Consider the following 20,968-nt stretch of genomic DNA (forward strand, 5'->3'; position numbering starts at 1 on the left):
CTTGGTAGTCAGAGGCACATACTCCAGCGTTAACTGACCAGGTCTCCCATCTCATGAGGTGAGTGACTACTCATGGTGGTAATCTCTGTAGGTGCTTTCCCTGTTTGTGAAGTGGGCTATATCAGGGCTATAAATGGGCTGCCGTCAGTGTCTGGATGTGACTGATGATCAATCAACTGGTCTGAGATATTACTGTTATGGCTACTAATGTGGAGGGGAAGTGGCTTGCTCTTCCAAAAAGCAGCCAACAGAGTTATGACAGTAAATGAACTCCCATCCTCCACAGAAGTGTGCACTACGCACACCAACAGCTCCCACACACCAGCATTTTTTGGGTCTCCTGGCAGTTCTATGATATGGCTGCTGCGTTCACCCAGATTTTAATAAGGTAGAGGCGAATGCCAAGCTCAGACGTGCAGCCCCATCTTCCATGTCAGGCTCAGGGTTCTGCAGGCAGGCCAGGCTCTGATGATACCAGGAACCAGGACCTACCCAGTCAACAATGAGGATCTTGCTGGCTTTGCCGTGTTGCTGTAGCTGTCGGCAGGCGATGGCCACGGAGTTGAAGAAGCAGAAGCCCCTGGTGGGAGGAGAGAGGGTCTTGCTAGCCCATCCTCGCACTTCTCCGCCTATGGGAGGGCTTCGGAGGCCCGTCCCCAACACCTCACACCACATAGGGCCACCTCCCTAATGCCTTACATGGCTGTAGAATGATCTGCATGGTGTCCTGGGGGTCGCACCACAGCAAAGCCATTCTGAAATGGGAGAAGCAGCAGGTATCAGTTTAGCAGGCTTCTCTCTCTCTTGCCTGAGCCTGCTTCTCATCCCCAGCCGCTTTCGCCAAGGATTAGAAGGCAGGAGCGGCAGCGTGCCCCGCCGAGATATCCAGACATCTCCCTCCACGCGGCTGCCATGGCTTACAGGCTGCACTTGAACACAGTCCCCCATCCTGATAGGTCCTGGCTGTCATCACAGTGACACCTACTGACTACTAGATAAAACCATGTGCCCGGGCCTGTGCTGAGCACTTCATAGATACTGCATCTGCTCCTCACAGCATCCCTAGAGCGCAGAATGTGATCTCGGCATCCCTGACTGACAGGTGAGAAAACAGAGCTGGGTGAAACAACCCAAGTTACGTGGCTGCACACAGTAGGGCTGGGATACTCAAATCAGGACAATTGCCAAGCGCTCTGTGATACCGAGAGCATAGTGCCTGCCTTGGGCTGTGAGCTCTCAGACAACGGAACTGAGCGCTTCAGGAGAATCATCACAGGGGAACTGTCCTGGAACGATGAGCACAACCCCCACTTAATAGGCAGGGTCCCATCCCTAAACAGCCTGGAGTATTCAAAAATGGCCAACATGCGCCTACAGCCACTAAATGATCTTGGATGGCCAGGACTGTCCAAAACCTTAAGGCCCAGTGGCCTGATTATGTAAGTGACACGAACTTGGGAGTCCAGCCTCACCTCGGTTCCAGCCCCGATTTCCCTTTCAAAACCCTGTGGCAGTAACCACAAGGAATGAGAAGGCTAAATAAAGGCTGGGACTTGGGCTCACTGCCATCACCCTAGCACAAACCCTTGAGCTTACCAGCCTTCAATCCAAAGTCCCTACCTTCAGCTCTCGGGAAGCTACTTTGAAGGCAAGGTCGGTGACGCTGCCCGCAGCCCAGCGGGCTGCATTGGAGGAATGGAGCTCGTTCCAGATGGTGTCAGTATCTACCTGTGGGGGCCAGGGTCAGGACTGCATCATTCTTGCTTTCCTTAGGAGCCAGGGCCCAGCGAGGCGGTACCCACCCCATGGCCAGGACCCCAGGGGCAGGGAGCTGGGCAGACAGAGCTGCCTCCCCAGTGCCCCACCGCCCAAAGGCAAGGCCTCCTGTGTCCCCCAGTCCCAGGAGGACTTCTTCCCAGTGTAAGTCCCAGCACCAGCTCCTGTGTGGCCAGCACTCTGCCTCCCCAGTCAGGGGAGGGGGCATGGCGTTACCTGGGCGGGAATGGGGTTTGGGCCGGGAGGGGGTTTTAAGCCCCAGCTGACTCTGCTCAGGCCCCGCCGGACGGTCGGAGCTGGAGGGGCGGTCTGCACCACTGTCTTCCACTCAGGGCCCCTAGCCCAGGCTGGGAGGCCCCCCAAACCCAGTCCCTGGGCCTCAAGGCTAGGGAGGGGCCGGGGGGCGTGATGGGGAGATGGGAAGGGCGAGGCGGACCGAGAGAGGCGAGGAAGGCAGAAAGAGTCGCAAGAGGCTGGAGAGAGAGAGAGAGAAAGGACAGAAAGGGAGAGGAGGGAGGAGAAAACAGAAGCAACAACAGTTGGAAAAACCAGAAAGTGGCAAGAAATGGGGAGTTGTGAACAGGGCACTGGCTGGCTCCCCAACAGTCCCCTTGATAGCTCCCACTTGCCCTCCAGGACCCAGACTCCACCTCTTTGCCACAGGCCTTGCCTGGCACCATAACAAGAAGGCTAAGTCAGAGGCGGCCGAAAGACCCCCAGCAGATGAGGAGGAGGGGACAGCAAGCAAAGCTGGAAAGCTGTGTCCTGGATAGGGAGGTCCTAAACCTCTGAGTACATGGGAGGTACCCCACAGCTCCACATGAGGTCTGGAGGTCAAGCAGGGCACACCTTGGGTTCCCGAGAGGGAGAGGCCCACTCCTGGGCAGGCAGAGCTGCCAACTCCTGGGAGCCAGTGTGGAATGAACGGCCAATGCTTGCCCACTGGGGTCTAACAAAAGGGGAGTCTCAAGCCCCAGTGTGACCCTACCTGGAGCCTCACTGAACACCTACCAAATACCTTCTAAAGCTGTGCGGCACTGGGCTCCGCACTCACGGGACACTCATGAGACTGGGATACACCTCTCACAAAGAGCTTCTGGCTAGAGGAGCGTAATGGGGAAGGCCCTGCTTTACTCAGAAACTTGTGGCAGAACCACAAGTCACAGGTGGCAGAGGGGTGGAAGTGGACCAGGAAAGACCCGAACAAAGGCTGAAAGCCCTTGGCAATGCCTACTTGAGATCTCCAGGCATACTCACCCCAACCCCGCCACAGGGCAGCATCACAAACGTCCGCTGTGCCAGGAGTCCTGTGGGGAAAAGGCCCAGGTCGTGTGAGTAAGGACCATGGATGCCCTAAGAGAAGTAGGTATGGAGGGGGAAGCAATGCAGGGAGATATGGAGGTGGAGGTGGACAGCGGGGACGGGGAGGACTACAGATGGACGGACGGATGGGCGGGCGGCGGGGGTGGGGGGAGGATATGCCGCCAGGGCAGCAAGCTAGCATGGGAATATCCAGGAAGCTGGATCAAGAGCATGGAAGTAGGTGAGATGGGCAAGCTTGAGATGATTTGGGGCCAGATGTCATCTGTCTCCCTCCCCTACCTGTAAGCTTCCCGTTATCCAGTTTGAGGCGGCTGAGTGGGTTCGTGCCGTAGAGGAGCACGTGCCGTTCAGAGTGGACTGACTGCAGCTCCTCTAGGGAAGCCTTTCGTCCTCGGAGACACTGAAGAAGGACCCACAGAGTTCCTAAGCGTTGCTCCCCCACGCCTCTGCCACGCCCAGGACCCCCCCCCCACTCTCCCATTCCTCACTGGCCCTAAGGCCTCCCAGCCCTTCTTTTGCATAGCCCCACCTCCTCACCTCACACTGGCTGCGGAGACCCCGTTCCTGCAGCCGGGACCAGATGCTCTGGATGCGGCCTGCGTGCTCGGGATGCTTGCTGTTGTCTCCACAGGAACATTGGTGTTTCAACATCACCGAGTCATAGACCAGCCCTGCAAGAAGCAAACGCCAGGGCTGGAACGCCAGGGAGACCTCCACCGTGGCTTTCCGATGGGGGCCCGCCCACAGCCAGGGAGCCAGGCATGCGCACGTCTGCATTCCCTTTCCAACCGTCTGTGGAGAGCTATATTTCCCTATTCACAGGAGGCCTAAATGCTTCTGGGTCCTCTTACTCCTCACAAGGCCCCACACACCTCCTGTGCCTTTGAAAGTTCATGCCCAAAACCCAGAGAGACTTAACACAGGACATCCCTGTAGTGGGTTGGCTTAATGCTGCTTGTACTCTAATGGTAATTTGGGTTCCCCAAAACTGTTTGCCTCAAAGAGAGTCCACATGTAGAACACTGAGGGTCCCTGCTCCCAGTTAATTCTGATTGGTAAATAATAGCTGGGGCGAAGAGACATAGGTGAGGTTGAGTTTTCGTGGGCTTGGAGTGAGGAGATCACTAGGAAAGAGGGGAAAAGGAGCCACCACGGAAGAAGAAGGGGAGGAGGAGGAGGAGGAGGAGAAGGTGGTGGTGCAGGAGAGAGATGGAAAGCCACCATGAACTATGGGCCAAGAGAATGTGTCCCAGAGGGCTGCCCAATTGGGTTAAGAGCAGCTAAGATGGAACATGGAAATTAGTTAAATAGTATTTCGGAGTTATCGGTAGGAAAACGGATTCTAACTACATGGAGGGTAGGCAGTTTGCACAGCTATTGTGCTGACTTAGACATGAAAATATAAAGGCTTTGAGTGTGTCTTTTCATCTGGGAACATAAACAGTCAAAGGTGAGTAGAAACCCCCGAGCTGGGTTTTGTAGCTATTTATCACTGCACACCTCCCTCTGGTCACAAAGCCAGCAGCTCCCAACACAGAGAAGAAAAGCAATTCCAGGGAAGCCTAAAGACTGGGAGAGGGGTGGGTGGGTGGATGGGGAAGCACCCTCATAGAAGCAGGGGAGGGAGAGCACCCTCATAGAAGCAGGAGGAGGGAGAGCACCCTCATAGAAGCAGGGGGAGGGGGGATGGGATGGGGGTTTCCAGAGAGGAGACTGGGAAAGGGGATAACATTTGAAATGTAAATAAAGAAAAAAAAAAAAAAAAAAAAAGACTGGGAGAGGGAATCCCAGGGTCAGTCTCCCAACTGCACATGGAAAACACCCAGAAAACGATTTTACCTTGTAAACAATATGCAAATAGCATGAAAACTATTTACATAGCATCCACATTGTGGTAGGTATTAAAAGCAAAACAGACATGATTTAAATATGTGGAAAGATACACATATATTAAACCAAGCACGGTGCTGTTTTACAGGAAGGACTTGAGCATCTGTGGTCTTGGTAGGTTTACAAGGTGGGGTTGGGGTCCCAGAATCAACCCTTTGGGGTAGTCAGGAACTATAGTTCCCTGGCCCCAAGGGAAGTCTGCAGAAGCCAATCTGTTACACAGAGGTTGCTGCTGAAAGGGTCCCTGTCCACACAGCTCATCCCAGAGACCTTCAAAATGCTCACACTGTCTGTCCCAGGGATGCTACTCCTTAAGAGTGATCCCGGAGAGATAATTTCAGACCAAAGCAAGGACTTAAAGACCAAGTGTGGTGGAGCACACCTTTGATCCCGGCACGCAGGAGGGAGGCAGAGGAGGGTGGATCACAGGCCTGTGAGCTTCAGGCCAGCCAGGATTTCATAATGAGAGTCTGTCTCAAAAACAAAAGAAGAAAATTAAACTGAAGCCTGGATGAACCATGCCTTGGAATCCAGCCTTGGATCTCAGCACTCTGGAGGCAGAGGCAGGCAGAACTCTTGAGTTTGAAGCCAAGTTTGGTGGTCTACAGAGGGAGTTCCAGTACAGCCAGGACTACATAGAAAAGGCCTGTCTTGTTAAACCAAAACAACAACAAAAACAAAAACAAAAAACAAAACCCCAACAAAAACAAAAACAAGAGAAAGAAATTAAAATTAAAAAAGTTTAAACATCCAACTAATAAGAATTAAAGTTAACACTGAGCGGGGCGTGATGGTTTATACCTGTAATTCTTGCACTTGGGCATCTACGAGAAAAACAGCTACAAGTTCAAAGCTAACCTGGGAGGGACAGCCTGTCTCCAAAAGCTAAACTTAAGAGGGAAAAAAAAAAAAGATAAAATACAAGATTCTCAGTTTGAAGGATCAAGACTTTCTGTAATAACATGCTGTCGGATAAGCCAGAGTACACAGCTGGTAGCAGCAGCGTGGAGACGAAAGAGCTGCCCAGCAGAAGCAGGTTTCTAAGTCCAGTTCCTAGTACTATCAAAAAAAAATTAAATCAATAATAATAATAATAATAATAATAATAAATCAAGCAGAGTGCAAACTATAGCTTCCTGTTTGTGACATTAGGCAGGTACGATGACTAACTAAAACCTAGAACGAAGTACAGCAGCAGCAAAGTCTAGGGCACTGAGATACTTGGCGATTTTCTTATTTTTCTTTTTTCCCCCTTCGAGACAGGGTTTCTGTGTAGCCCTGGCTGTCCTGGAACTCACTCTGTAGACCAGGCTGGCCTCGAACTCGGAAACCTGCCTCCCAAGTGCTGGATTTTCTTACTCTTCTATTTTCCCCCGTATTTCCCCAATGTTTGAAATACTTTCGAGCTCTTTTTATTCGAGCACAGCAGTGGTAAAGTAGCATTCTCGGTTTTTGTTTCTGAGTTCGCTTTTGTTTTAAACGGGCTGGTTGCAGTAGCAGACTCAAATGCCTGTCCTGGCCCCTGACTGCCCTGCTTTGTCCTTTAACCAAAAGCCAGTCACCGTCAACTTAGGTTTCCTAAGTCCCAATGAATCTGCTGGCTTCACAGGCACCATAGAGCTCAAACAAGATGGAGGGACAGTTCTGTGACCTCCGGAACTGTCCTGAAAGGCAGTGCACAAAAATGGACTCAGCCCCTCCCTCTGCCTCCTTCACAGTCCCTCTCTGGTCTTACCTGTGGCAGGTGTCTCTGAGCTGTTGAGGACTTGGGTCTGACAGGTGGGCTCTGGGCTCAGCAGGGAGACAGGTGCCGCTGGGGAAGACTGGGTTCTGGACAGGGGCCGGTGTCCAACCTGGGCCAGAGGTATCAGCACGGAGTCCCCGGGGCTTCCCTGAGAGAGCCGCCCGGCTAGATGCTGCTGCTCCCAGGGTGGCACCTGAGGGAAACATGGTCACAGGCTCCTGTTTCTCAGACTTGGCTACCCGCTCTTACCCAAGGTGGAGGGACCCTCCGGATAGATTCCTTTTCTGGAGAAATTCCAGATGTGAGCTCTTTGACTTTCCTGAAGTTCCGTACCCAGACTGATGTCCCGATTTCACAAGAACTCCTTGGGCCCTGCGTCTACTGTCTGAGATCACCCCTCAGAGTGTACTACTAAGCACAAGCGACTGCCTGAGATGCTAAATGCACGCGGTCACCACCGAGTGCTGGTCAAATCCCGTTTCCAATTCATAGAGCCCTTCGAAGATAGGGCCTTTGCAAGGAGGCAGGGGGTGGGGAGTCAAGTCACACTGACATGATTAGGTAAGTCTTCACTGAAAAGGTTTGGTGTCCTTGTGAAGGGGACCTTTGAGCAGAGGCTCAACAGATGCCCCCTTCCTTAGCCCCCAGAACAATCCCCTCCCCCACCCAACAAGCACCTCGATTTCACCCTTTCAGCCTACGGAGCTTCAAGGTGACCAATATCTGCCTTTCAAGGCATCTTGTGTGTCTAGTTTCTGCTGCACGGGTCCTGGCAAATGAGCATTGCCTTGACCCCCAGGCTATTAATCTAAAGCCAGGGCCCGCTCGCTGCTCTCCCTCATCTTGCCCCAGCTACCTTTGGATACAAGAGAGCCAGCTGCAGAGATAAGGATGAAGATGGAGTATGTGTGGTTCTGTGAAAGGCCAAGCAGATACGGGGTCTACTTGAGAAAGCAGGCTGCTGGAATATATGCATATACATGTGCACACACACGCACGCACGCATGCACGCTCATGCACATCAGCACCCTGGCATGGGTCTTGCTTGATTTCCTATCTCCTTCCCTTCCCCATCCTATGCCGAGCCCCAAGCCTTCTGACTGAAGTTTCTTCAGGGTCCTTGGGCACAGCCATACCTGTTGGTGCTGCTGCAGAGAAACGGGGCCTCTGCCCTCAGGAGGCCCACGGCCTGACTCCCTATGTTCCAGGCCATCATTCGCCATAGGTGCCACTCCCCCACCATCTGTCTCTAGGTCCTCAGCCGAGGGTATCTGCCGCAGTCGGGGCTTCTCACTGGGCTTGGCAGGCCTCTGGGGAGGGGAGATGGCTGGCTGAGAAGTGAGATAGAGAGGAGGGTGGGTGGCAGGTAGAGGGTTGGATAAGGCTACATTCATCTTACTAGATCTCCGGCAGCCACTAGGTCTCTAGCCTTCCTTCTGCCCAAGTTCCTAAGTCCACAAGGGCTCAGTTAGGCATGCCCTTAGCACCTCCCCTCCCGGGTTCCCCTCACCTTGATCAGCTGGACGTGAGGTTTGAGCCGATCCTGGCGGGGCTGCAGGGGGCCCAGCAGAGGGGTGGCTGTGGCGCTGGGGGGCAGGGGCTCTGAGCGGGTCCGGTTAAGTGGTCGATGGAGGCCTGACCCAGAGAGCCGCTCGGTGGTCAGTAAGGGCTGGGCAAAGTGGAAGGGCAAGGGTCCAAGGCCGGGCACTGGAAAGAATGAGATGGATGTAAGGAAGGAATCCAGGGAGACAGGGGCATCGGGCAGAGGCAAGGCTTGGCAAGGAGTTATAAACAGTGAGGGACTGGAAGGTGGGGTTTTCCCAGAGCTTGGCCCCTTGTGAGGGTGCACAAATCCTGCCCATTCTGGGAGAAGCAGCAAGACTCACCAGTCCACAGTGGGGCATGAGAGACTGAGGGATCCAGCAGGAGAATGGGTTGCAGGCGAGAGGGTAAGGTGCCCCCAGCCTCTGGGTCCAGACCGTGGTGCAGGAAGAGGGGACCATGGGGGTTCCCCAGAACAGGACCCCGAGGGCCCAAAGTTGAATGGGTCCTGCGATCACCATCAGCCTGAAAGAGGTAAAGTCAGAGTTGGAGAGGATTCTGGGAGAGGAAGATGAAGGTGAGGTAACAGGACACAGGCGGGAAAGAGGCCAGAGAAGCACGGAGTGGGGGCAGGGTGCCCCAGCCACTCACCCTGGCAGGGGCAGGCAGCCCCAGTGTGATTGCGGGCAGCAAGGACACTGTCGGCAGTGCGAACGGGGCCAGAGAAGTCTCCTGCAGCCGCAGCCGCTGGCCCAAGAGCGCCTGCCGTGGGGAGCAGGGTGACGGGTCACCAGTCCTGGAACACTACCCCTGGTATGCCATCCCCAGAACACCCAAGAGGCCCTGCTCGGGACTGCCCAGACCCCGAAGCCTCAGGCCAGGCCACTTGCTGGAAAAAAGGCTGAGACTCAGAACTGCCCCCAGGAGAGCCAGGTGCCCAACAAGACCTTACCTCTGAGCCCAGGGCAGGGTTAGGGCCATGCTCGCTGTCATTAGGGGAGCTACACCCTGACGCGGGTGTGCTGCTACTACTGGGGGAAGAATCTGAGGGCAGAGGAAAAAGAAAGGCACGGTCAGGGGTGAGGAATGGACTACCCTGGGCAGGACTCGCAGTCACAGCTTCTTTCCTTCTGGATGTATTACCGCTTTCTCCCTGGAGGACTAGAGAGCTGCCGGACCACCCCTGTCCTGCGGCACCGCTGAGCAGGTCTCATTTCCCCAGCAACTGTCGGCTCAGGAGACTCAGCGGGGTTAGGTTTTAGCCCCCACTCGCCCTCCCGCAGGCAGGTGCGTGAGAGGCACCCGGTACAAAGTCAGCAGTCCCACGTGGGAGGAACCACGTGGCCCAAAGAAGAGACCACGGCATGTATGGCCACTCCAGAGCCCCTCGCTCCATCGCCTCTTACCGCCAAGGGTCTCAGCAGGCCTCCTCCGCAGGCTGGGCGGGGCACTCTCCTTCCTGAGCAGGGGATTCTTGCGCCTCTCCAGGGATTTCTTGGGTTTGTAGCGCAGCTTCAGGTTGGGTTCAGACACTGCGGAGGAACTAGTGTCACCCCTTCGATAGGCCAGCCAGCCTTCTCTTCTCTACTTTTCTCCCTCTCTCTCCCTCCTCTCTTTCTCTCCCGCTCTCTCTGAGACAGGGTCTCACGATGTAGACCAGGATGGCCTCAAACTCACAGATCCACCCGCCTCTGACTACTGAGTGCTGCACTATCATGCCAGGCCTCTTCTGTGCCCTTTAACATCCCTCCTCTATGGTTAAAGAGGAAAAAAAGGCAAAGCCAGTGTGTGTGTGTGTGTGTGTGTGGGGGGGGGTTATAAGCAGTGTGCTAATTGTCCCAACCCACCTCGACCCCATACTCCTGACCTAAATCTGAGACCCTTTGTTTAATCTCAGCCCCTCAAAGGTCCTCATCTGCCCAGCTCACCTGTTTTACGCAGGGGAAAGTGTTCTGGGGGTTCCGTGGGCAGGCTGGGAACAGGAGGCAGGAAGCTGCTAAGCACGGAGCGGGCCGCACCCTCTGTGTCCAAGGGCTCAAGAGTTCTGCAGGGTGAGTGTCAAGGCTACTTCAGAAGCCCAGGATGCCCCAAGGTCCTGCCATCTCACTTTGCACAGACACTTTCTTTCCTAACTAAGCATGCCTGCCAGGAAAGCAGCCACCAGCAGAGCTGGGTAGTGTGGAGCCAGCAAGACAGGAGTCATCTCCAGGTGGCAGTAGTGGGTCACCCGTGCTAAAGCAGATGTTCTGCTTCAGGTATAAATCCCCAAGCCTTGGAGTTTAGGGCTCCCTAGAGACTCAGCGTCTCCTATGCTAGGAGCCTTTTCTAGGAACCAGGGTTTCTGTGTTTGTGAAGGGCCTCGGGTGAGATGTAGGGAGGAAACTTAAGGGGAGAGGAGGGCAGATATGGGATGAGAGGGATTGTAGAGATTATATTTAGGCACAGAGTAAGAAACAGGTGATGGGTGCGGGGGAGGAGAGGGCCACGTGCACACCCACAGGTGCACACTCACAGGTGCATACCCACAGGTGCACACCCACAAGTGCACACCCACAGGTGCATAGCCACAAGTGCACACCCACAAGTGCACACCCACAGGTGCATACCCACAGGTGCATACCCACAGGGGCATACCTACAGGGGCATACCTACAGGTGCACACTCACAGGTGCACACCCACAAGTGCACACCCACAGGTGCATACCCACAAGTGCACACCCACAGGTGCATACCCACAAGTGCACACCCACAGGTGCACACTCACAGGTGCATACCCACAGGGGCATACCTACAGGTGCACACCCACAGGGGCATACCTACAGGTGCACACTCACAGGTGCACACTCACATGTGAGTATGTAGAGATGAGGGAGCACTGAAAGGACCTGAGGGACAGCGAGCTACCTGTAGGGGATACTGGGGCTGCTGGGATGGACTGTTCTCTCAAGGGCTGCCTGCTGTTTCTTCAGGATAACTTCAGCCAGCTTCTGCTTGACCACACTGCTGGCTACGGCACCTGTAGAGGCAGAGAAGTGGGAAGGCTGGCAACAGGTGGGTAGAAAGCCTCTTGGGTACATTCTCTGCAAACTGCCAAGGCCACATTTTCAGTACAGGATGTCTCAGGGACTCCTCAGCCAAGAGAGCTGGCTACTAAGCCCGAGGCCCTACCCCTCCTGTGAAGCCTCTAGACACTCCCACATCCACCTCTGTTCACAGGCAGAGCCAACAGAGGGCATCCAAGTAAATCGTGCCCTTCCCACTCACCCCTCCCAGACACCCAGGGAGAGAAGAGGGGAGATGCCCGACCCTTACTTCTCTTGCTCTTGTCTTTATTGAGAAGTTGCCGAAGTTCTTGCTCCTGCTGTCCCCCCTGCAGCTCCGGCATTGGTGGGTCCATGGAGAGCTGTGGACAGAGCTGACTGCTCAGGAGGGGCAGGAATAGAGGTCAGAGCTAAGGTCTGGGGAGGCTGGGGCGGTCTGTCTTTACCCTCATGGGCTCGGCTGAGCGCTGTTGCTGGTGTAAGCCTGCCAGGAAGAGATGGCGGTGCAGGCGTTGGGGGTGCTGCAAGGTCAGCAGCGCAGGCTCTGGTGGGGGCTCCACCGTGGGCCGCTGGCCCACCCGCAGGTCCATGGGTTGGGGCTGAGAGCCTGGTGTGTCTGGCTGGAGGGCAGGGCAGCCTGGGGAGACACAGCAGAGTGAGGTGGAAGACTGACCTGCAGGAACTTGGTCACAGACTACTGAATCCTCTGGGGCTGACTCAACGTCAGTCAAAATACCCTGAGGGGAGCCTCTTTCTCACTTAGGCCAGTTGGTGAGCTGGAGGTAGGAACTGGCTTCCATTCTACCCGTGAGAAAGGAGGTCTACAGACTATAGACACACTCCCTTCTGCTTGCTGATGGCTAGAACTGAGCCATCTGACTGGAAGCATGGCGCCTTTCTCCGGAATGCTTGTCCACTGGCTTGGGGCTAAGCCTACAGGACTTAATGAACCGGTGATGCTGTTCTAGGTGATGCTGTTCTAGGTGATGCTGTTCTAGGCTCTATATCCTCCTTGCCTTTGCCCTTCTAGGAATGCGGTCAGCCTGGCTTAGCGCCGGAGCAATCAGGCAGGTAAACAGGCCCAGTCCCCGAGTTCATGGCCCTCACACACCCTCAGCCGCCACCCTCTCGCTCCCATTCTCTGTATCACCCTGGTCCTGGGATCCAGATGTAGAGCCCAGAGCTCACGATCAGCCCTAGGGCTTACTGAACCCTGTTCTCAGGCTAGCCTCCTCAGCTCACCAGGCCCGTGAGCTTCTGCTGCCTACCCCAGCCAGCTGTGGGCCTGGTCTGGCAAGGACAGCAGGCTCAGCTGCCTCTTCTCCAGTGTCCTCTGCACCCACGCCAGGAGCACCTTGCCAAGGCCGTGGGTGCAGGAGCTATTTATAGCTCACCAGCAGACCAGGGTCTGTGCCAGCATAGCCAGCTGGCCAGGCTGAGCAGCCAGGGATGCGGAGATGCTGGGAGGTGGGGCTGCTTCAGGGTAGGGGGTGGTCCCATCGAAGGGAAAGGATGAGAATACAAGAGAGGGGGGAACTCCCCACAGAGACCTTCCCCTCACAGAGCACCAGAGCTCTCTGTGGGGTCTGGCACTGACAGGGAATGGTAAGATCCCCAGCAAACCACCAGTGAGAAAGTTGGGAAACCCAGCCAGCAGCCTGACGTGACCATAGAAGCCATAACCTTAACAGTTGAGGTGCGTTCCGTGTAACAAAACCCCCTCAGCTCCTAGTCAGCCTGCCTCGGATACTAACGATGGCTATCTGTTATCCCAGACGAGGCGAGTGGGGGCCAGGGTGAGGGCCTGGAGCCACCCAGCCAGGGCCAGAGAGAGGACGGTATGCAGACCCAAGAAATCATTCCGGTCGAGTATGAGCCTCCACTGGCAACGTATCCCTGGCCCACAAGAGGCCTTAGACTTCCCCAGTTCTGGTGTACTGGCTTCCTGAGGTCACTCCTTTGATGACACAGGGCTTAGGAGAACCCAAGGTGGTTTTCCCATACCTGAGGCCTGTGGTTTCAGCCTCACCAAACTAGGGATCAGCCACCTAACAGCCACCACCGTCCTTCAATCCGCGTGACTCCCGCCAGAGCACAGGGATGCTGGGAACAGAGGACTGTCTTCAGAACTTTGGGGAATGCCTGTGTGGGAGACCTAACACTTGGGGGGCTCCATAGGTTAGCCCCGTATCAAGGTGAAAGAATGGGAAAGTTCTCTAGAGAAGCTGTAGGCATTTCCCCATGAGCACTGCCCCCCAACATGGTCTGCTCCACCTGAACAAAGCCACCAACTCTGGTAGTGCCTTTGATCCTGTAACAAAGCCTGCACCTTTTATCCCCTCTGTCCCTCGGCTCAAAAGTGTCTCCTGCCAGTGCTGTCTGCACTCTGCTTCCCAAGCCCCATCTGCTGCTCAGCGCCCGGCTGGACGCAGGCCAGTGTGCAACAACACCCTTTCCTCCTGGACTACACTTTGGCTGCTCACAACGGCAGCACAGGGCCTGGTAGAAGCTCCAAAGGCTGGCCTCTGGTTTCCCATTGCTCATCACCCCAGGACTTAGAACCCAACCTGGCTTAAGGCAGACAGTAAACAGAACCACGGGGGAAATCTTGCTATTTCTCCTCAGTGGCCCAGGACGGACGGAGCCTTGCAGGGATAAGGTTCATTAACCTTATCCTACCGGGGCGGTAGGATAAACTCAGATTTCTTTCGTTTAGCAGAGGTCACGTGTTGCTACCATTCCCCTCCCCTTCTTCCGTGTGTCCTGTCTTCCCAAGCTTTGGGACAGCTGGATTAAGGCGAGGATCCCGCGGCCTTCCGGTTCTCTGCTATGTGGAATGGATTCCCTCCGTGCTCAGTTGATCCTCAGTGGATATCATCCATCGGGAGTGAAGGGAAAGGGACACCCCCCACCTCCGTTCTAGACTTAGCTCCATGGGTACATTCTAAATCTGGGCGGCAATAGGAAGTTAGTCCACTGCAGGCCAGTCTCCCAGGACGAGGGAGTGACAGCCCAGAAGGTCCAGGCCAGCAGGGAGGACCCAGGAGAAAGCTGTCTTACCAACAAGAGACATCTTTCCTCCCTGCAGGGCTCATATGAGGACGAATGACTTGAAAACAGGAGCAGGAATCGCCCACTGCCTGACTGGGGTCTGACTGGGGAGGGGTTGGGGGTGGGACTGGTGGACCGGGGTGCTGACTGGGGCAGGGGTCTGACTAGGGCAGGGTGGGGGGTGTCTGGGCACAAACGTTAGATTCCTACTTTCCTTTCCATTTTACTATTCCCATCAAGGACAGGCATGGCGTCTGGCTTTCCTTTTCCCGTTGTGCTTCCTAATCTGGACCCAAAGATGCCTCTCCCGTTTTTTTTACCCCCTTCTGGAGACCCAACTTTGTCCCTTCTCTGGAACCTTCATCTCCCAACTTTCTGGCCCAGCTAAATCCCCACTTTGTCAAGTCCTCAGTCTCACCTTCCCCAGGCAGTTTGCATCCCTCATCCGCACCCCCCTCACCAACCAGTCTCTCCCGGGTCTGAGGCCAGGGAGACTGGGGCACCAGGTGCCTAGGCTTACCTGGGTCCCATCTGTAGACAGAGAGGTGACAGTGTGTCTGTGGGACAAGGGAGGAGGGCTACTGCCCTTGGAAGGAGGCAGGCTCCCTGCCACTTCGGGCTCCTTTTGCAGCCAGCTGCTGAGTGACTCAGCTGCTCAGCTGCCTGGACACAGTGCACAAGAACTTCAGGAGGCCAGAGCTCACCCAGCAGTGCCCTCAGCCCTCCCTGATGTGGAAGATACCATCTTCCCTGGGCAGCCAAAGCATGCTCCTAGCAGCCCGAGGGGGGAAAGGCAGGCTGGGAGGTGCAGTGGGGCCAGACGCGGGAGCCTGTGGCTGGGGAGGACAGGAGAGAGCTGGGGAGAGCAGGCCTGGAGAAGCATTCAGGGAATGTCAGGGAACAGAAATGGTCCTCACAGCAGGAAGGGACTGGGCTGTGGTGGCCACAGGTCAGGGGAGATCTGGGAGGAGCCGTGAAATGCACAGCCCAAGGATCTCAGTATAGAGCCCTCTCCCCTAGCCACCCATCCTGTGTCTGCCACCTAGACTGTCCAAGAAAAGAGACCTACTAAGTCTCAGGCCTCCTTCTGAGATAACCTGGGCTAGAAATACTGTCTGTGGAAACGGCCACTTCCCTCAGGCTCCTCCTAAGCCCACTCGGAATCCACAAAACTACCACAGAGCTGAGGTTGGCAACAGAAAGGCCAAGGCAGGCTGGGAGGGGCAGTAGATATGAGTTCTCTTTCTTACCACTTGTCCACAGTGACCACACCCTCCCGCCATCCCAGCTCAGGGCCAAAGGACTGAAGGCCCTCTCAGAAAGATCAAGGAATCCGGGAGCTTTCTGTAGGCAGCAGTGGGTGGCTAGGTTCCTCGGACTGGACCGAGTGCAGGGGACTACTTTCTGAAGGGACACGGGTGCTGCTTTCTGGAACTGTACTCAGTGGGCGGTTCCAGGCAGGAGGGACGTAAGGCAACGGCCCATCATACGTTCGCACCCACGCCTCGCGGTACACGGTTGTGGGGCTGACACGCTGCCCTAACCATTCACCTTTGGAAGTCTGCCCAAGCCCAGATCAGCATGGGGCTCATCCTGACCTTCTCTCTTCACCCCTCACTTACTCACCATGTCTCACACATCAACATTTTGTTCATTTCAGTGGTATCAATGGTAGCGCTTATCGGCCATTATCATCTGCAGTCACGCCTCCTAAGGCCCTTTTGGGAACTAATGAATCACACACAATGATCCTCTCACGACTTCCTGCCTAAGACACGACTATTTCTCAAGGTTTGTGATCTCCAAGAAACACCTATTCCAAGAGCAGCCTCCTCTCTCCAGGGATAGTCAACATTCTGGGATCTCCTTTCTTCCATGGGCTCTGGTCTGGAGAGCTTTCTACATTGACTTTTTGAAACAGGGTTTCTCTGTGTAGCTCTGGCTGTCCTAGAACTAGACCAGGCTGGCCTCAAACTCACAGAGATGCATCTCCTTTTACCTCCCGAGCGCTGGGATTAAAGGCATGCGCCACTGCCAGCTTCTGTATTATAATAATACTTAACCTTGGTTGTCATCTTGACATACCTCAGTTGAAGAATTACCTCTATCAGACTGGCTTGTGGACATCTCTGTGAGGCATTTGGTTTTGTTTGTTTGCTTGCTTTTGGTTTTGTTTGTTTTTTGTTTGTTTGTTTGTTTGTTTTTTAATTGCCAATTGATGGAGGAGAACAGTGCCACCCCTAGGTGCTGGGTTGTAAAAGCAGGCTGGGAAATTGGGAGAGATCAAGCCGGTAAGCAACGCTCCTCTGTGGTCTCTGCTTCAGTTCCTGCCTCCAGGTTCCTGCTTGAATCACATCCCTGGCTTCCCCCAATGACAGATGCACCGTGGCGCGTGGAACTCTCAGTCAAACAAGCCCTTCCCTCGCCCGACTTGCTTTTACTTTTAGTCATGGCGTTTACCACAGCAACAGATGAATACCCTGTCAGGCCCAGAGTCCCCCACATCCTGGGAATTCACTTGCATTTCCTCTTCACGGTGAGACCTGCCATGCCCCCCGCACCCCTGCTAACCACAGATCTGGGTGCTGTGCACTCTGTGGATGGGAGAGAAATTAATAACCTTGGGTCTTGTGGTTTGTTACCGCGACTGGAAGGGATAGTTTGTGGTGGTGACCTATGGCGAAAACTCTGTCCAGAAGAGCCACATGGACGTGTGTGAATGCAGACTGGCAACAAGGCTGGATCCAAAAGCACGTTCTAGAAAGATCCCCTTTACCCCCTAGCTCTCTGCTAAGTGCCATGGAGTTCAAAACACTGGGAAGATGTCTCTGTGTGCAGAGGAAAAGGCATCTCCTGGTACTTTGATGAGGGTAAGCTGAAGAGAAAAGGGGGATATTCTGCACCTCAGTACCAGCTTGAATTTGGAGACTCCCCCTTCTAAGTGACCTCGATACCTTTCCCAGGGGCTAGCTGTCATTCATTTAGGGCCAAATCACGTGAAAAAGAAAGAGAGAATTGACCAGAGGGACCAAGAACACTGCCCAGGGCTTGACCCTTTACATAGCTTTTGGCTGGATTTGGGGCTTTCTTCAGGAGCCTGACTATAGCTCACTTCCACCTCTGTGGAGGAAGCAGTTCACTCAGTGTGGGGAACCTGGATGGATCAGGAAGTTTCCTTCCTGAACCTGAACACCAGTCTCACCCAGAACCGAGAGCCCCAGATACCCTGCCCCTGTGGGGACATCACAGCCCTCAGTAATCTCCAGACAAGATGCGAACACCACAGGGTTCCACCCTGGGGCCCCTGGACAAGCTGGGTGACTGGGCCTTACATCGAGGTCTCAATCTGGCTACAAGGTGACAAGAAGCCTGAACCCAGATCCCTAGTCCCTGGATATTAGCTAGAAAGGAAGCTAAAGAAGGCCAGACCTCAGCTGCAAGGGGAAAGCAGCTGGAGGCAGGAAGCCAAAGTCCTGGGTTCCAGGCTGAGCCCCTACACCCAGCATGCAGCTCAGATTCTCTAGCCACGACCCAGAAAGAACAAAGCCCGATTCCTTGTCGGGTCTGGCAGAGGAGTCAAGAGGGCCTCAGGAGAGTCCAAGAATAAACAAGGGGAAGAAATGCCTTGTTTGTCATGGCCTGTGCGGGCCACAGAGAGAGGAGGGCTCTTCTGGCTGAACCTAGGACACTAGGAGACCATGGAGCATCAAGTGTCTCGGGCCAGCACTGTCATGGCACAGGGAGGTGTGTGTGTGTGGGGGGGGGGTGTTAGCTCATAACCAGCAGTAGCCTAGGCCGACCAGTGTGAGGGGTGACTCCAAATGCAGGTGCTGACCCCCTCTAGAGGCCACCAGCCCGTTTCCTGCTTTCAAGCAGTTTCAAACAACCCTTGCCTGCGATCCAAGGCCGAGGCACAGGGATCAATCCTTTGAGGTTTGACGGGGCTACACAGTAAGACCCTCTCTTTCAAAAGCAAGCAGGCACGCAAGCAAGGAAACATGAAACACAGCCCCAAATCTTAAATACAAAGGCGGGGTCTCAGCTCAGGCTGACCTCCAACTCTCAATCCTCTTGCTTCTGCTACCTGAGTGATAAGATTACAGGGATGTAGAAAACAGGACACACCTCTATCTTTAGTTAATACTGTTTTTTTGTTTGGTTGGTTTTGTTTTGTTTGGGGCAGGGTTTTTGTTTTTTGGTTGTTTGTTTTGGTTTTGTTTTGTTTTGTTTTTAACGTGGAGCTGAATGTAACCCTGGACGCCCTGGAACTCACTATGTGGTCCTTGCTAGCCTCAAACTAAAAGAACATTTACTTCTAGGGGTGAAATATGACTGGCTTTCCAGTATTTTTTAGGAACTAGGGCGATAGCTCAGTTGGTAAAGTGCTTGTGGTGTGAGCATGCTCCAAACTGAATCCCCAGTATCTGCTTAAAAAGCTGGGGAAAGGGGCTGGAGAGACAGTTCCATGGATAAGAGCACCGGCTGCTCTTCCAGAGGACCTGGGTTCGAGTCTCAGCATCCACATGGTGGTTCACAACTGTCTGTAACTGTTTTAGAGGACCGGACACCCTCTCTAACCTCTGGAGGCACTGTACACACATGGTAACATGCATACATGCAAGTCAAACATTCACACATTTTGTTTTTCAAATAAAAAAATTTAAATATATGTTTTACCTTAAGAATAAAATATATGTATATTCATAAAATAAAACATAAAAGCCGGCTGGGTATAGTGGCATAAATTAAGAATTCAGCACTAGTGAGGCAGAGATAAGAGAATCCTTAGGATTCACTGGTCACATAGTTTGGCCAAGTCACAGCAGGAGACCCTGACTCAAAAAACACGATTGATGTCTTTTGAGAAATGACACCCAAGGCTAGACTCTGACCTCTACACACATGCGCACCCCACACACATAAACACATGTATGCTCACATACCTATATCCATACATATACATGAACACACATATACCTGCATGTGTACGCATGCATGACTATACACACACATGAACACATGCACCTGCATGTGTACACATGCATGTACATACATGAACATATATACACCATTGTGCATGTACATACAATTTTTAGAAAATGTTTACTTCATATTACAATCTGAAACAAGAAATACTTTTTTAAATATACTTATTATTTATAGTGACTACAAAATTCAATGGGGGCTGGAGAGATGGGTCAGCAGTAGGGAGCACTGGTGCTCCTCTAGAAAACCTGGGTTCAGTTCCCAGCACCCACGAGGCAGCTCATGACTCTCTGTAACCATAGTTCCAAGGGACATGAATATCAATGCAGGCAAAATACCCGTACATAAAATAAAATAAATAAATCTTTTTTGAAAATTCAAAAAAATAGGATAGAATGTAAGTTTCTCACTGACCCCAGACTCCCTAAAATTTTCTTTGAATCCAACCCTTTTTTTAACAGTTTCTGGTCTCCACCCACCCACCCAGAGCCCAGGGGACAGGCAGTGGGATCCCAAATGAAGCCTAGGAGGGGAGTGAGGGCCATGGCATTAAGGACGGTGGTGAGGTCAGATGGAGAAAGCCATGTGCAGAACAACATCTCTTAGGGCTTCAGCTGCCCCACCTGCAATCCTGGGGCATCAGGAGATGTCTCAGGCCAGCGCTGTCCTGGCACAGGGAGATGCTAGCTCATAACCAGCAGTAGTCTAGGCAGACCAGGCTGAGGAGTGATACGGAATGCGGTCAGCCATGCACCCTCTTGTCTGCTCAGAACCTGTAAGAGTCCCCACCTGACACCACAAATGGGCATCTGGTCTTTCTGAATGCTCCTTCTTCAACCACGGGCATTTGTCTCGTGTGTGTGTGTGTGTGTGTGTGTCTGTGTCTGTGTGTGTCTGTGTGTGTGTCTGTGTGTGTGTATCCCCGGCTCCATCATTTCCTGCCCTTCCCAACTACAGAGGCAGGCTGCCCACTCCCTTTCACCCAAACTGTTGTGTGCTAGTACCAGTTGCTCCAAGTGCCTTTCATGTGCTAATACACCCAGTGTTTTTAACAAACCCCACCTGATTACAGTTTTTAGCTCTATTGTATCTATGGGTAGACTAAGAGCCTGAAGCACTAAATAACCGGCAGTTAGGGGCTGGAGAGAGGCTCAGCAGTTAAGAGTACTTGTTGCTCTTGCAGAGGACCCAGGTTCGGTCCCCAGCACCCACTATGACAGCTCACCACTATCTACAACACCAGTTCCAGGGGATCCTGTGCCTCTCCTGACCTCCAAGTGTTCCTGTACACACACACTGCACATACATACACCTGTACATGCACACTGCACATGCATACACCCAGGGACATGTGGCATAAAATTAGCCATTGAAAGCTTGGAGTCACAAAGCATGGTAGCTCTAGAATCCTGCTCTCAACTAACGCGCGCGCCTTGAAGCTGGCAGGCACAGGGCAAACATAAGGCAAAGGAAGCTCTTCAGAGTGTGCCAGAGGCAAGCTCAGGTCTACGCAGGCCAGAGGCTGTCTCATTTACCTGTGGGCTCCCATGAAGACAGCCCCAAGGAGTCACCAAACAAAATACCAGGGAACCCGTACCTGGGGGCTTAGAGGGGC

The 20,968-nt window shown here is 53.7% G+C and overlaps 1 protein-coding gene across 6 annotated transcripts in view; it reads right to left on the reverse strand.

Annotated features, from left to right (window-relative positions):
- Positions 1-20,968, reverse strand: part of Hdac7 (histone deacetylase 7) — a 52,507-nt gene that overhangs the window by 6,870 nt on the left and 24,669 nt on the right. For 2 of the 6 annotated variants that reach the window (XM_021216820.1, XM_021216819.2), the window contains exons 2-18: positions 11,763-11,953; positions 11,588-11,678; positions 11,180-11,291; positions 10,204-10,319; positions 9,682-9,807; positions 9,228-9,319; positions 8,927-9,037; positions 8,620-8,800; positions 8,244-8,440; positions 7,870-8,064; positions 6,725-6,926; positions 3,637-3,770; positions 3,379-3,499; positions 3,034-3,083; positions 1,621-1,728; positions 700-755; positions 493-580 (exon numbers count right to left, since the gene is read on the reverse strand). In XM_021216820.1, the coding sequence (XP_021072479.1) occupies positions 493-580; positions 700-755; positions 1,621-1,728; positions 3,034-3,083; positions 3,379-3,499; positions 3,637-3,770; positions 6,725-6,926; positions 7,870-8,064; positions 8,244-8,440; positions 8,620-8,800; positions 8,927-9,037; positions 9,228-9,319; positions 9,682-9,807; positions 10,204-10,319; positions 11,180-11,291; positions 11,588-11,678; positions 11,763-11,906 (2,124 nt within the window). In that variant the 5' untranslated portion in view covers positions 11,907-11,953. Of the gene's footprint in view, positions 1-492; positions 581-699; positions 756-1,620; positions 1,729-3,033; positions 3,084-3,378; positions 3,500-3,636; positions 3,771-6,724; positions 6,927-7,869; positions 8,065-8,243; positions 8,441-8,619; positions 8,801-8,926; positions 9,038-9,227; positions 9,320-9,681; positions 9,808-10,203; positions 10,320-11,179; positions 11,292-11,587; positions 11,679-11,762; positions 11,954-14,887; positions 15,087-20,968 lie in introns of those variants that run through there. The other 4 variants (XM_029548267.1, XM_029548266.1, XM_021216823.1 and 1 more) reach the window with 4 other exon arrangements.

Source organism: Mus pahari, chromosome 17 (genome assembly GCF_900095145.1).
Source record: "Mus pahari chromosome 17, PAHARI_EIJ_v1.1, whole genome shotgun sequence".
Taxonomy (NCBI): domain Eukaryota; kingdom Metazoa; phylum Chordata; class Mammalia; order Rodentia; family Muridae; genus Mus; species Mus pahari.